The sequence below is a fragment of the Eptatretus burgeri genome, chromosome 9, assembly GCF_056783735.1.
Source record: "Eptatretus burgeri isolate ZD-2024b chromosome 9, Ebu_testis_v1, whole genome shotgun sequence".
NCBI lineage: Eukaryota > Metazoa > Chordata > Myxini > Myxiniformes > Myxinidae > Eptatretus > Eptatretus burgeri.
The window spans coordinates 20,943,505-20,955,588 of record NC_140969.1 but is presented as its reverse complement, the minus strand read 5'-3'; the positions used below and the strand labels follow the sequence as shown (position 1 = coordinate 20,955,588).

The window sequence follows — 12,084 nt, the reverse complement described above, 5'->3', positions numbered from 1 at the left end:
TCTAACTTCCTTCTTATTGATTAACATTTCAGGTTGTCGACTGATATGTAACATATTGTCGCGTCGAATGGACTGCTAATCTTGACCCGCCATGACGAAGCGATGACGCTTCGTGAATTGCCGAAATCAATGGGGGTTATGCTCAAGTTGTTAGCATGGTTTTCCCCCAGTCCCCTTGTCGGAAATGCTAATCCCGGTCACTTAAAGAGAACGTTACCAATTTTACCTCCCCCAGGGATTTACCAAAAGCCAAATCGGTTTCACACGCATGCGAGGATGGCAATAGCTGGTCATATCACCATAAATAAAGTGGAGTAAATAAAATAAATAAAGTAGAGTAAATAAAATAAATATTCTTAGGGAATAGCAGGTTTATTAGTCCCCATTGGACTTGGTCTGAAACGGGAGCTTATGGAGTTTGTCTCGTTTTTTTTGTATCCGTGCATGAGTGTGAGCGTGCATCTTCAACCATATCTCACACATGTATGGACCGATTTTATTCGCAGTTGGCAAGAAGACAACATATGATGGTATACATAAGCACATAATTTTTTTTTTATTTTGCAATGCAATCAAAGATGGCCGACTGGCACCAATTTAATTAGAAAAAAACCTCATGTTGAACACGTCCTCAAACATTTCTCAGAATTGCATTTACTGATGTTGCTTAAACTTGGCACACAGATAAAGAATGATTGCTTACATATGCATGTCATTTATTATCAAGATCAGATTCTGGGTCAGGCCAACTGGTGGCCATTTTGTTACTTAAATGTGTCCTCAACTATTTCTCAGACATGCATGGTCTGATTTTGTTCATTCTTGACGCAAGCACAGTACATGATTGCATATCCATGCACCTCACTTTATTTTGTAATCTGATCAAGGATGGCCGACTGGTAGACTGGTGGCCATTTTACTTGTGAAAAAAACGAAAACCTGGCATCGAACACATCCTCAACCATTTCTCAGACATGCATGGTCTGATTTTGTTGAAAGGAGGGAAATGCCAATAAATATGGAGAATCGTGAGACGAAAATCATACCGTAAAAACGAATGAAGCTAAATAAATAAACCCAAACTCAATATAATGAAATCCCTTGATACAAAAATAGAACCTATGGCATCAAAAGGAAATCATTCACACACAAACATTCATTCTTAGTAGGGTTTAAAAAGTATCTAAAGGGGTATAAGGGATATAAATGCCTAAAGGGTCTTAAAATGTTTTTTTTTTTTTTAAGGTCTGAAAAGGTGTAAGAGGTTTAAAAGGACTAAAGGGTCAAGGGGTCTAAATAGTCTAACGGGTCTTGAATGTCGAAAGTGTTGAAGTCATCTTAATGGTCTTAAGGGGTCGAAAGGGTGTAAAGTGTTGAAAGGGTCTTAAGGGGACTGAAAGGACTAGAAAAGGACTGTCCCCTTTCAGCCACCCCAATCTCTGTCCTCCCCTCTCTCTTTCTTTCCCATTCTTCAGAGCAAGAGGGCATTGATGACATTAAGAAGTTAAAATTTAACAAAGATTAAATTGTGATGAAGATCAACTTAAATTCAGAGATTTTATATTAAACAACTACAAAGGCACTCGGTAAAGCCCATACTTCCACCACGTAATGCCTGGTCTATGAGAACATATCGGGCGCAATACATTTTTGAGATATCTTACTATATTTTGTTTTTGGTCCCATCTCTCAATGATGAAGAATCGCTTCAAAATTAAATAATACTCGTATCCAGATACGGATTTGGATCTTCACCAAAATTGAATCAATTCTTCCTTGTCACACACCCAACACCAAGTTTCGTCCGAATCCGTCCACATCTTTTTGAGATATTGTGCTATATATCATTTTTAGCCCTCTCTCCCAGTGGTGAAGAATCACTGAAAAAATTCTAGTAGCTGGATCCGAATCTTCACCAAAATCTAATCAGTTTGTCTTTGTCACACAACCAACCTCTCCACAAAATTTCATCCGGATCCGTCCACAACTTTTTGAGATATCCTGCACACAAACAAACAAACAGGCAAGCAAACAGACAGACAAACAAACAGAAAGGGATGAAAACATAACCTTCTTCACCTTCGGTGGTGGAGGTAATAACGAAACATCTTGTGAGATGACTGAATCTCGCAATATGTGATGGACATGCAAACATAGATTGCATTTTGAGTAAATTAGCTAATTATCTCACCACCTGGACAGAAATGAAAAAAGGTCTACATTAGTTTTTGTGCATCGATATCATGAATTATATATCATACGGAGTTTCAAAACAATCCGTTGAGCCGCCTCGCAAGAGTTGGGGGAAAAAACAAAAATGTTAATGGACCCATTGCCAGAAGGAAGGACTAACTGACTGAAGGACATTGTTGTGGCTTTATCAGCTCTTCTCGACTTCACCGTCGACAAGCTAATGAATTGATTGAATTTTGTGTTCAAAAGGGGAAAGGTCATGTGCCCTTTGAAAATCATTTTGCAGATCATAACATGAGTTAGAAGCATCTTTCTCTCTTCTACTTATCTCTCTTTTCTCTCTGGCATTCTCTCTCGCTTTCTCTCTCTCTCTGTCTCTCTGTCTGTCTCTCTCTGTCTCTCTCATCAAATGTAACAGTAGGTTGTCATCTAACGTGGGGAAAGGCATATCCATTTACAAACTCGTGTGAAATTAAATTTTTTTATGACCTCTTTTTGCTTGCTGTGTTCAGTAGATATAGGATGTTTGATGCATCATTGATTCCACCGAGATGGCAATTCAGCATGTCTAAAGTTGAGAATAATTGTTTAATTTAGAGTGACAGTAACTTCGCTTTGACACACAACATGATACAGCTTTCTGACCACAAGTCTTTGTGAGACCGTAACCATTGGGATAGATCATGAAGGACATTTATATCATGCAGGACATTTACAATTAAAGCCTGCTGCCATTTCAGCCCTGCCACTCGACCAAAAGTTTTGTTTTTGCTTCGATAACATTAACATGAAAACTTTGCTTGGTTCTGTTATTGATCTATTTCAGCTTTTTTGCTTCGGTATTTCAAAATTATTACAATGGCCATCTTTTTAAATCAGGCACCTTGGGTATACTATTATCTGATGTCCATATGTCTGTTTGGCATACAAGCCATCCAATCATGAGTGGGTGCATGGTTTCACTATGCCTTCCAAGAAGGTTGTGTCAACCCTCGGTCACGTGAGAATATATGATGACACAACGTTCAACTGGTGGCAAAGTTACGGTGAATGCTGTCTGAGACTTTAAAGGTCTTTCTTGGGTTTCATGCTCAGAGATATAACCATTATTTGTTGGAGCATCATAATAAGACTAAAAATGAAGAAGATGGACATTAAGAAAAGACACTCCTACCCTAATAATGATCTGGCAGAAGTCCTCCTTCGGCACAGTGTCACCAGGCTCACTCTAACTTGAGGACATCATAGGCCATGGTGATGATTGGACAGATTGTCTTCCCAAACAACACAACTTAGCTATCAGATTATCATATTTGAAACGATGGATGGAATCAACCAAACGTTGGGGAAAGTATGCTCACTGACGTGGGAGGCAAGGAGAACTTGATGTTTCAGATATTAACCCTTTATCAGAACAAAAGAGGGAGACGGGATATTGACGAAGTTTGGTAAAGGGTTGGAGTGAGTCATGTGTGTGTCCGTTATCGTGACGTCAAAGGTGAGGGTGCAAGTGGGGTAGTGCCGAGTTGGGTAACATGTGATAAGTCATCCCCGAACTGTGAAATATAATTATGAACCGGAATGGTTGAAGAATGCAGGTGGAGCCACCCTACAACCACTATGTTTGTCTGGTGTTCATACTTTTGTAATGTGGGGGAAGAGTACTTCACTTGATGAATTTGTGGAACATTACCAGTGTAGTTTGATTCCCTAAGTTTCCTGAATGATTGTTTCGAGAGCGGTTCCATAGAGAAGGCAAACCAGAAAAAAAAAAAACCAGTTGCAGTGGCATTGCTTGGCTGCTCATGCAACAGGACTGCTGGGTCTTTGGGTAAACCAGCCGTCACCGAGATAGCCAAGTGAGCCTTTACAGATGCTTGTAGACCAAGAAGTGAGACGATGGGAATAATTTTGACACCTCACAGAAGGGATGGTCACGGATTAAGAATTAAAAGTGAAGTGCACTTGAGTTGGTAGAAAATGGGGAATAATTGGGAAACAAACAATATTCATAATAATTATTTTCATGTTTCATGGAATATAAAATGTTCAAAAAAAAAAGCAACCTTCATCCGCATTCATGATTGATAAAGCACAACGTCCTTGCAAATTTGCCTCCTTATTGCCAACAGGTGGAGTCATTAGTTTCTTATTGTGGTGGCTTGCCAGCCCCTGAGTTCTCCAACAACCCACTTCGTTACAAATTCAGCTGGAACCCTGAAGGTGCCATCAATAATTGCCTCAACTCAGCCAGTTATCTACGAGATGGTCAGGTGGTCTGCACTATCACAAACATCACATGTTTTATGATTTTTTTTTTAGTTTGACTGTCCATCCCACGGGAGCGGGAGACAAGGTTTTGAAATCCCTTCCGTTTGTGTGTCTGACTGTCTGTCCAGGCCATAACGTTTTTACTAATTGAGCTTTTGTCATCAAATCTTCAACAAACCTTAATTATAAGAATATAGAGAACACAAATGAAGGCAAATGTACGATTTTTTTTAAATTGTCGTTTATGTCAAGTTTAGTTTGATTGCAAATGTGTTGTGAAATATGTTGGTCGAGGAAAATATCACATCAGTGGTATCTAAATGTTACAAGTTGTCCTCCATGTCAGGGAGGACAACCATCGCAACCAGCCTGGATGACACTTCATATTGTGATTTTAGTTTTTTTTTTACAAAATAACTTTTTTAAATGCGTAATACCCATTTTAAAAATATGCATGATCGGCCATAAATCACCACCATCTAGTTGGGTAAATAATGTAACATCGTTTATTAATAAACACAACATAATGTTACCTCCATATTGTGTACGGCTGTCAGAAAGGAAACAATTGCTGTCATTTTAGCATCACATTTTCGTTAAACCTGGTTTACAATGCTGATATTGAAATCCTTCAATGGGAACTGATATGACCCATGTTTCGATTAATATTCATCAATCAGTTCATTAACTGCACAGAATAGGACATGCCTTGCCCCATCCTTGCTTCATCATAGTCCGAGGGTTGCCGTGATGATGGCGTATTACTTGGAGATAGGCTACGGCGTTCCTACCCATAACTGGCATTTTATTCCACTCACGGAGGCCACGTGCACTGGGCAATTAGTCTGATTCCTCATCATCCATCGTGGTGATGGGTTTCAGCAGATGTCATCACTACACGTGCATGCACCTGTGCACTTTGACCACTTGGATCTGCAGGTACATCTTGCAGTTGCATAGTTTTTACACTTACAGGACACAACATCCATTAATTCCTGTGGTCGGGGGTCGTCAACCATCAACTGTTGGTGCAATTTACCACCGGGATGATCTTCATACCATCCATTGTCAATGTGCAAAGGGTGATCAGGAGGATTGTTTGGCAAATACTAAATCTGGCTCTGGTAGTGGGCACGTTTGGTGTGCTGGGTAAGACATCCCTGGGTTGGAGAAAGCTTTTCTCGATCTTTGGTGTTTTTCTGAAACAGCATGTAACGCATGTCATTGATTGCTGGAGCATTCATGTTTGGCAAGTATAGACTCAGTAAATGAACTCCTCCACGTGTTTCTCTGTGGCCTCAGAAAGAGTTCCACATCCAAGATTGTTCATTAGAGCTGCAAGCTTCTGGAATGTCTTCCATGTGGAATTTTTGCCATTCCCACTCAGTTGATTGACAGTATGACATCCAGTTGAGACATGGTATGCCTGGATGTTCCTTCGGAGAGTTTGAGTGAATTGGATGTCATGGACAGCAATAAAGCGTCGCTGTTGTGCAATGCCTGTTCTCATCCATATCTCGACACAGTTGCGTTACAAAGTGAATCAAGAGCACCAACACATCTGTGTCTCTACATGAGATGATTTTGTGCTCAAACCCTGCTTGACAAGCTGCCTCAGCATGTAGTATAATGCGTGTATCAGCCTCTTCTTGAGTTGATTCTAGTAGTTGGACATCTGATTCTTGGGATGATTCTGCAGTAGTTTAATCAGCAAAGTTTCTAGATGTGATTAACTCGCAATTTTGCAAAGTGTCCTTTGCTTTGATCAGTATATGTGGACTCGGAAATTCACTCGGACTCAATTTGTTGTCTGGGAAGTCGATGAATCGTTTCCAACTGACAGGTAAAGGAACATCTCTGCCATCAATCTTATGGTGTGTAGATTTCCTTGGACCCGCTCGTTTTGCTCGGATACCAGATTTGATTGACTCTTTACTGGATCTATCAAAGACAACATCTACCCTTGAGCATCATTCATGGAAACAACTGAATACTGCATTGCTGAATTTATCAGAAAGATCAGCCCCAAATGTCTTTGAACCTGTTGGTTTTCCAATTGCTTATACCAAGGCTTGACCATCAATAATGGTGCAAGTTTTAAGTTCTGTAGTTGGGAAAAGTCTTAACGCTCACATCTTCCTCTAGGATCTTTCCAACTACAGCCTTGTTGGTGGATCATAGATCTGCAGCTGTACCTGCGACGGAGAGTGGGACTGGTGATAGCTCATGGGACAAAATCTTTTTAAGATCTATCTCACGTCCAGCAAATTTGGCCACCAGAAGCCACTGAAAGAGCATTTTGTCCGCATTTGCTCAACAGTGAACATTGTTTTGAGGCTAATCCTTTGTGATAGTTTCAGCTTTGTGTGGAACCCCACTTCCCTTGTACATATCCGGGTCTCCACAAACTCTCTGTTGTTTTTTTCCATGTGTTTGCGCTGTGAGCAAAACAGTCTTGATGTTTTCAGTGGCAATGTCCCTCGTAGAAAGGCATGTCGTCTTGACTGTTTGTCATAAAGATTGAGAATTGTTCAAGTTGATCCAACAGATTTTGAACATATTGGTTCACGAGTCAGTAAGTGACCACTCTATTCGTTATGGGTGTGTGTCTGTCTGTCTGTCTGTCTGTCTGTCCCGATCATAGCTCCGTGGGTTTTGATCCGATCTTGATAAAATTTGGGTGGGAGGTTTATATCATGATCTAGTTGTTTTCCTGAGAAAGGGCGTGATGCGCCCATTATGGGTGGAGCCATGCCAAAAAAACATGATTTTAGGGGGGAGCCAATTTCAAGTTGCATCTTCTCCGAGGGGGTTTGTTGAATCTGGCAGGGGTTTTCAGTATTTGGTTAGCCCAATGGTACCTGCATAGCCCCACGGAGCTCGATTTTTTTTTCATTTTCTTCCCAAGGTCAAGGTCACAAGGTCACGAACTTAGAAAATGTCAAAAAAATTAATAAATTGGGCATCGAGCTCCTAGGGTTTTCAACTGTTTCGAATGAAAGTTGGTATGCAAGTAGTGCCCTTCGAGTACTCCAACTTTCATCATTTACGTTTTTCCCGATTCCCGCCAGTTTGCCCGTGGCGTCCCCTCAAAGGTCAAAAAATAAAAAAGGCGAACCGTGTACATTGCTCGTGAACCATCGCCGTCTCCAGACTTGTCTCTGTTTATATTGATCCTTGAAGTGACAATATCCTCATTTTGTGGTTAAGCTGAACATGACGGGCGTCTTATCAGTGAGGGTTGTATACTATATGCTGTTATTTTGTTCGGAAATGAACTGGGAAGGTTTTGATATCAACTTTGTCAGCATTTACCATATATACAGCAGTTTTAGAAACTACTAGACGACGTGTGAACCCGTTGGGTTCTAATTGAGATGGCGGTTGATAAAAAAAAATCAATTCAAAAAAAAAGAAAAAAAGATAGCTCCAGCAAACTATACCGCTGAGGTTGTTTGCATTGATCAAATTCTCCCAAAGAGTATTTCACTGAATCGGGAATTGATTTTTTTTAATGATTTTTTTCGTTGCCCGATTTGAATGAAACTTGATATTGCGCGTCAATGTGAAAAAAAAAACAGAGAAAAGAAAGTCGAAGAAATTGTTGTGCGTAATCTTCCAAACACAATTTTATTTATGAACTCGGAAGTATTCGATAAAAATGGCGGTTTTTTATGCTTAAAAATAAATCGTTCTTTGTCTATACTGAATGTTTGAGATTTTAAAAATAAATCATTTTGAAGATTTTTTACTTTTTTATTTTTAGAGATTGTCAAGGCTCGTATGAGAGCTAACACACAACAAGGGAGGCAGGAGACAAAAGGGGTGGGAGAGGGAAGGACAAAACAGTGGGGAACAGAGAAATTAGGAGATCTGAGGAAGGGAGAGGGTTGGGGCGGGGAACACGGGGTGTACAAGATGGACACTGCAGGACTTTCAGGACCTTACACGACAGGGAACTTTTGGGAAGGAAGGCAGGGAATTTGAAGGAGGTGGGTTTGAGGTGGATTAACGGGGGTAGAAAAGATCGTGGTTTTTGATGGGGGAAGATAAGTGGTGGTCAACAGCTGTTTTGAAGACCTGGAGGGAAGAATGGGATTGAAGAGAATGTGGGAATTTATTCCAAAGGTGGGGAAAAAGAGGAATGAAAGAGTGAAGATGAGCAGTGATTCGCGATTTTGGGAGTTTTATCAGAAAGGGGTTGCTGGCAGACATTGAGCACCCTGTGGAAATATGGGGGGGACAAATCGCAGACACAGCAGGGAGGGCGAGACCGGAGAGGAGACGGTAGAAGACAAAATGACTGTGACCGACCTGCCTGCGGTGAGACAGTGAGAGGCCCAAAGAATCAGCCTCATCGCGGGATATACCAATAATCCTAAAGGCCTTGGTTTCCACAGCGTGAATCCGAGAAAGGTGAGAGACAAGAGCACCAGCCTAGAGGGAAGAGCAGTACTCCATCAGGCTGCAGACGAAAGATTTGTATGTGGTCAGGAGCTCAGGTGAGCCGAGGAATGACTTTGCACGATGGAGGATTCCCAGTCGGTCACTGGCTTTGGAGGCCAGGTTGGAAATGTGGCTTTCCCAGGAAAGATCATGGCAGATATTGAGACCAAGAAGCTTAAATGAAAGGACTTCATCAAGAGGATTGTTGAGAAAATAGATGGGGGATTTTTTTGCAAATGGTCCTTTCGGAGAGACATAGTGAGAGTGTGAGATTTATCAGGATTGAAAGACATGTTCCACGTGTTGGACCAGTTTGTGATTTTATCCAGATCTGCAGTGAGCGAAGAAGCTGCTGCATGCTGATCTGAGGGATGACAGATGTTACGGCAGAGGGAGGAGTCATCAGCAAAGGTTCTCAGAGAGCTTCTCAAACTTCAAGGTTCTCAATCTCAAACAACTTGCCTTAATTCTCTTCCAGGAAGGCCAATCAGACCAAAGGCAATCTCAGTGCATTACAAAAAGTCCACAACAAGTGTGTGCCCACTCTCAAGTGAGCTAGAAAACAACATATGTTCAACCTCAAAAATGAACTTTCAAACTTTCTCGCTCTTCTCGAAGCTGGTGATGCCTTCTTAAGTCTGTCTCTGGAGCATGCTCCCCTTCCATCCCTTCCTTCTCTTCAAATGGCACCACAGCCGACTCCGCTCATGAGAAGGATGAATGTCTCAATTCTGTGTTTGCTTCCAAATCTTGTATTCCCAACCCCTCGCTCTCGGTGCCTATCCTTCCCTGGTGTACCCAACTGCTCCTGACCTCTGTGTCTTTTGCATGAAAGAATGTGGAGAAGGTTCTTTCAACCCTTAAATGTGACTCTGCTTCTGGACCGGACGGCATCAGCTCACATGTCCTGAAACCTGCTCTGCTGCTTCTTGCACATCCTCTCTCTGCCCTTTTCACCCTGTCATTTGCACTGTCAATCTTCCATCTGCTTGGAAATCCGCCAACATCACTGCATGACATAAAAAGGTGCAAAAACTGATCCCTTTAATTACAGGAGGATCAGCTTACTTCCAATCATCAGTGAGGCCATGGAATCCATCATTGCAGTTCAAATAGAATCATTCCTTTTCTCCATCAACCTCATCTTATAGTGTGTGTGTGTGTGTGTGTGTGTGTGTGTGTGTGTGTGTGTGTGTGTGTGTGTGTGTGTGTGTGTGTGTGTGTGTGTGTGTGTGTGTGTGTGTGTGTGTGTGTGTGTGTGTGTGTGTGTGTGTGTGTGTGTGACATTGATTGGTATCTACATAATATGTGGGTTTCAGAATGCATTGTTACTCATCTATCTATAATTCAAGCAGTGTGTGTGTGTGTGTGTGTGTGTGTGTGTGTGTGTGTGTGTGTGTGTGTGTGTGTGTGTGTGTGTGTGTGTGTGTGTGTGTGTGTGTGTGTGTGTGTGTGTGTGTGTGTGTGTGTTTTCTTTAACAGTTTAATATTTCACCGGTCAAATTCATGAATGGAACCAATCAACATGCACCATCATTGCAAATGGATTCAGGGATGGACAGGGAATAACCATTATCCAAAGTAAGATGTCTGTATGATTTCACATGATCATTTCCTGTGACCATCCCCACCTTGTTTCCATACTTTATGGCAGATCATTGCTACATCCTTTTGCATTAAAAAAAAGTTTTTTTTATTACTCTTGCTTAGATAATATTGCTGACTGAGTGTGAAATATCCTTTCTTGGATGATTTTCATGATAAGGCACCCGAGATGATGACAGTGCTCTGCTTAGAAATGATATTTGGGGATACTTCCTGTTGGTTTGCTAATAAGAGTAGGTAAGTGTGTGGTAAAAGAAATGCCAGCCTAATCTTTTCTTTTCTTTTTGAAGTGGAGCAGCCCATAATTTGTCTTGCTCATTGGAAGAACATTTATCAATGTCTTGTCCCATTTCTCCATTACAGTGTGTTGAGATTCCTTCAGGGGGCAAGATCATTGATGCGGCCGAGCCAGTATGTTGCTGGCCAGGCTTGAGTCTTGAAGGTGTGCCAAACCGTGACAGCTTACATTATCGTGAGCTCTACAACATTCCTGAGGCACATACAGTATTCCGTGGAACTCTGCGATATCAGGCAGGAATTGCATGTGCACCATGTATAGACCATCACTTTTGTTCACCATAAAAACCAGTATACTACTCATGATTGCAGGAGCACAGTAAGGCATAAATTCCACATGATAAAAGACTTCCATTGATATTGACAATAATAACACAAGCACCCGAAGGGTTAATTGTAAGGACTTTCAAGAAATAGTAAAGAAAATTAATGCTCTGACTTGTGTGTGTTTGACGCTCTCACTGTGTCACCCAGTGGGTGAACAGCACATCATGTTTCACTTATGTCCATAGACCAATCTCTGTAGATTCAACTCCCGGATCATTGACACTCCAAAGATTTGTCTGTGTGCAGAGGCAATGTTTGATGTGCTGTTCATCACAGAGTATGACGTCCCTTGGATGGACGTTATAAGCTGGTTGGCCGAGTTGCTGGCATTAACTGGTGGATGCTTAATACAGTATATGTTTTACAAAGAGTGTGCTAGCTATTGCCGACACTCAAGCCAAATTCACAAGTTAATCCAATGCTGACATAATGATGGCACACTCACTCGATCCGGTGATACTCTCACTCTGATGGTGCTTTCTTCGACAATGATATATTCTATTTTCTTGCTCACGCAGTGCTTCCTTCGAAGGCACTATAATTCTGTTGCTCTTTTTGACACTCCTTTTCCAACTCTTTCACTCTGATGGTGCTCTTTCTTCAACACCGCTCTATCCAACATCTGTGCCATTCTGACTGCGTTTGAGGCTTTGAGCCAACCATTGTTTTTTTTTCCCAACCTTTCCATAACGAAATATGCACTGTCAGATATTGTTTAGAAACACCCACAAATTGGCAGGTCACTCATATTTCAAGAAACAATCCGAGCCACCTGGGTTTAGTTGATTAGGTGAGAGCTGATTGGCCATTCCCTCCATTCACAGGTGAGGGATGTGGGTGGGCCTTTCTTTATTATTTATATATTGACTTTTTGACGTTTGCACGTGGTACATGCTTGGGAGCCTCATTGATATGCATTGCTGTCTGCGTTGTTGCTGATGATTC

At 41.4% G+C, this 12,084-nt stretch overlaps 1 protein-coding gene across 7 annotated transcripts in view; it reads left to right on the top strand.

The window, feature by feature from the left end:
• Positions 1-12,084, top strand: part of AASS (aminoadipate-semialdehyde synthase) — a 162,699-nt gene that overhangs the window by 136,307 nt on the left and 14,308 nt on the right. For all 7 annotated transcript variants that reach the window (XR_015061478.1, XR_015061477.1, XM_085894301.1 and 4 more), the window contains 2 exons: positions 4,326-4,466; positions 10,879-11,046. Coding sequence is in view for 5 of the 7 variants with exons in the window: in XM_085894301.1 (XP_085750427.1) it covers positions 4,326-4,466; positions 10,879-11,046 (309 nt within the window). In the remaining 2 variants the exon portion in view is untranslated. The remainder of the gene's footprint in view (positions 1-4,325; positions 4,467-10,878; positions 11,047-12,084) is intronic.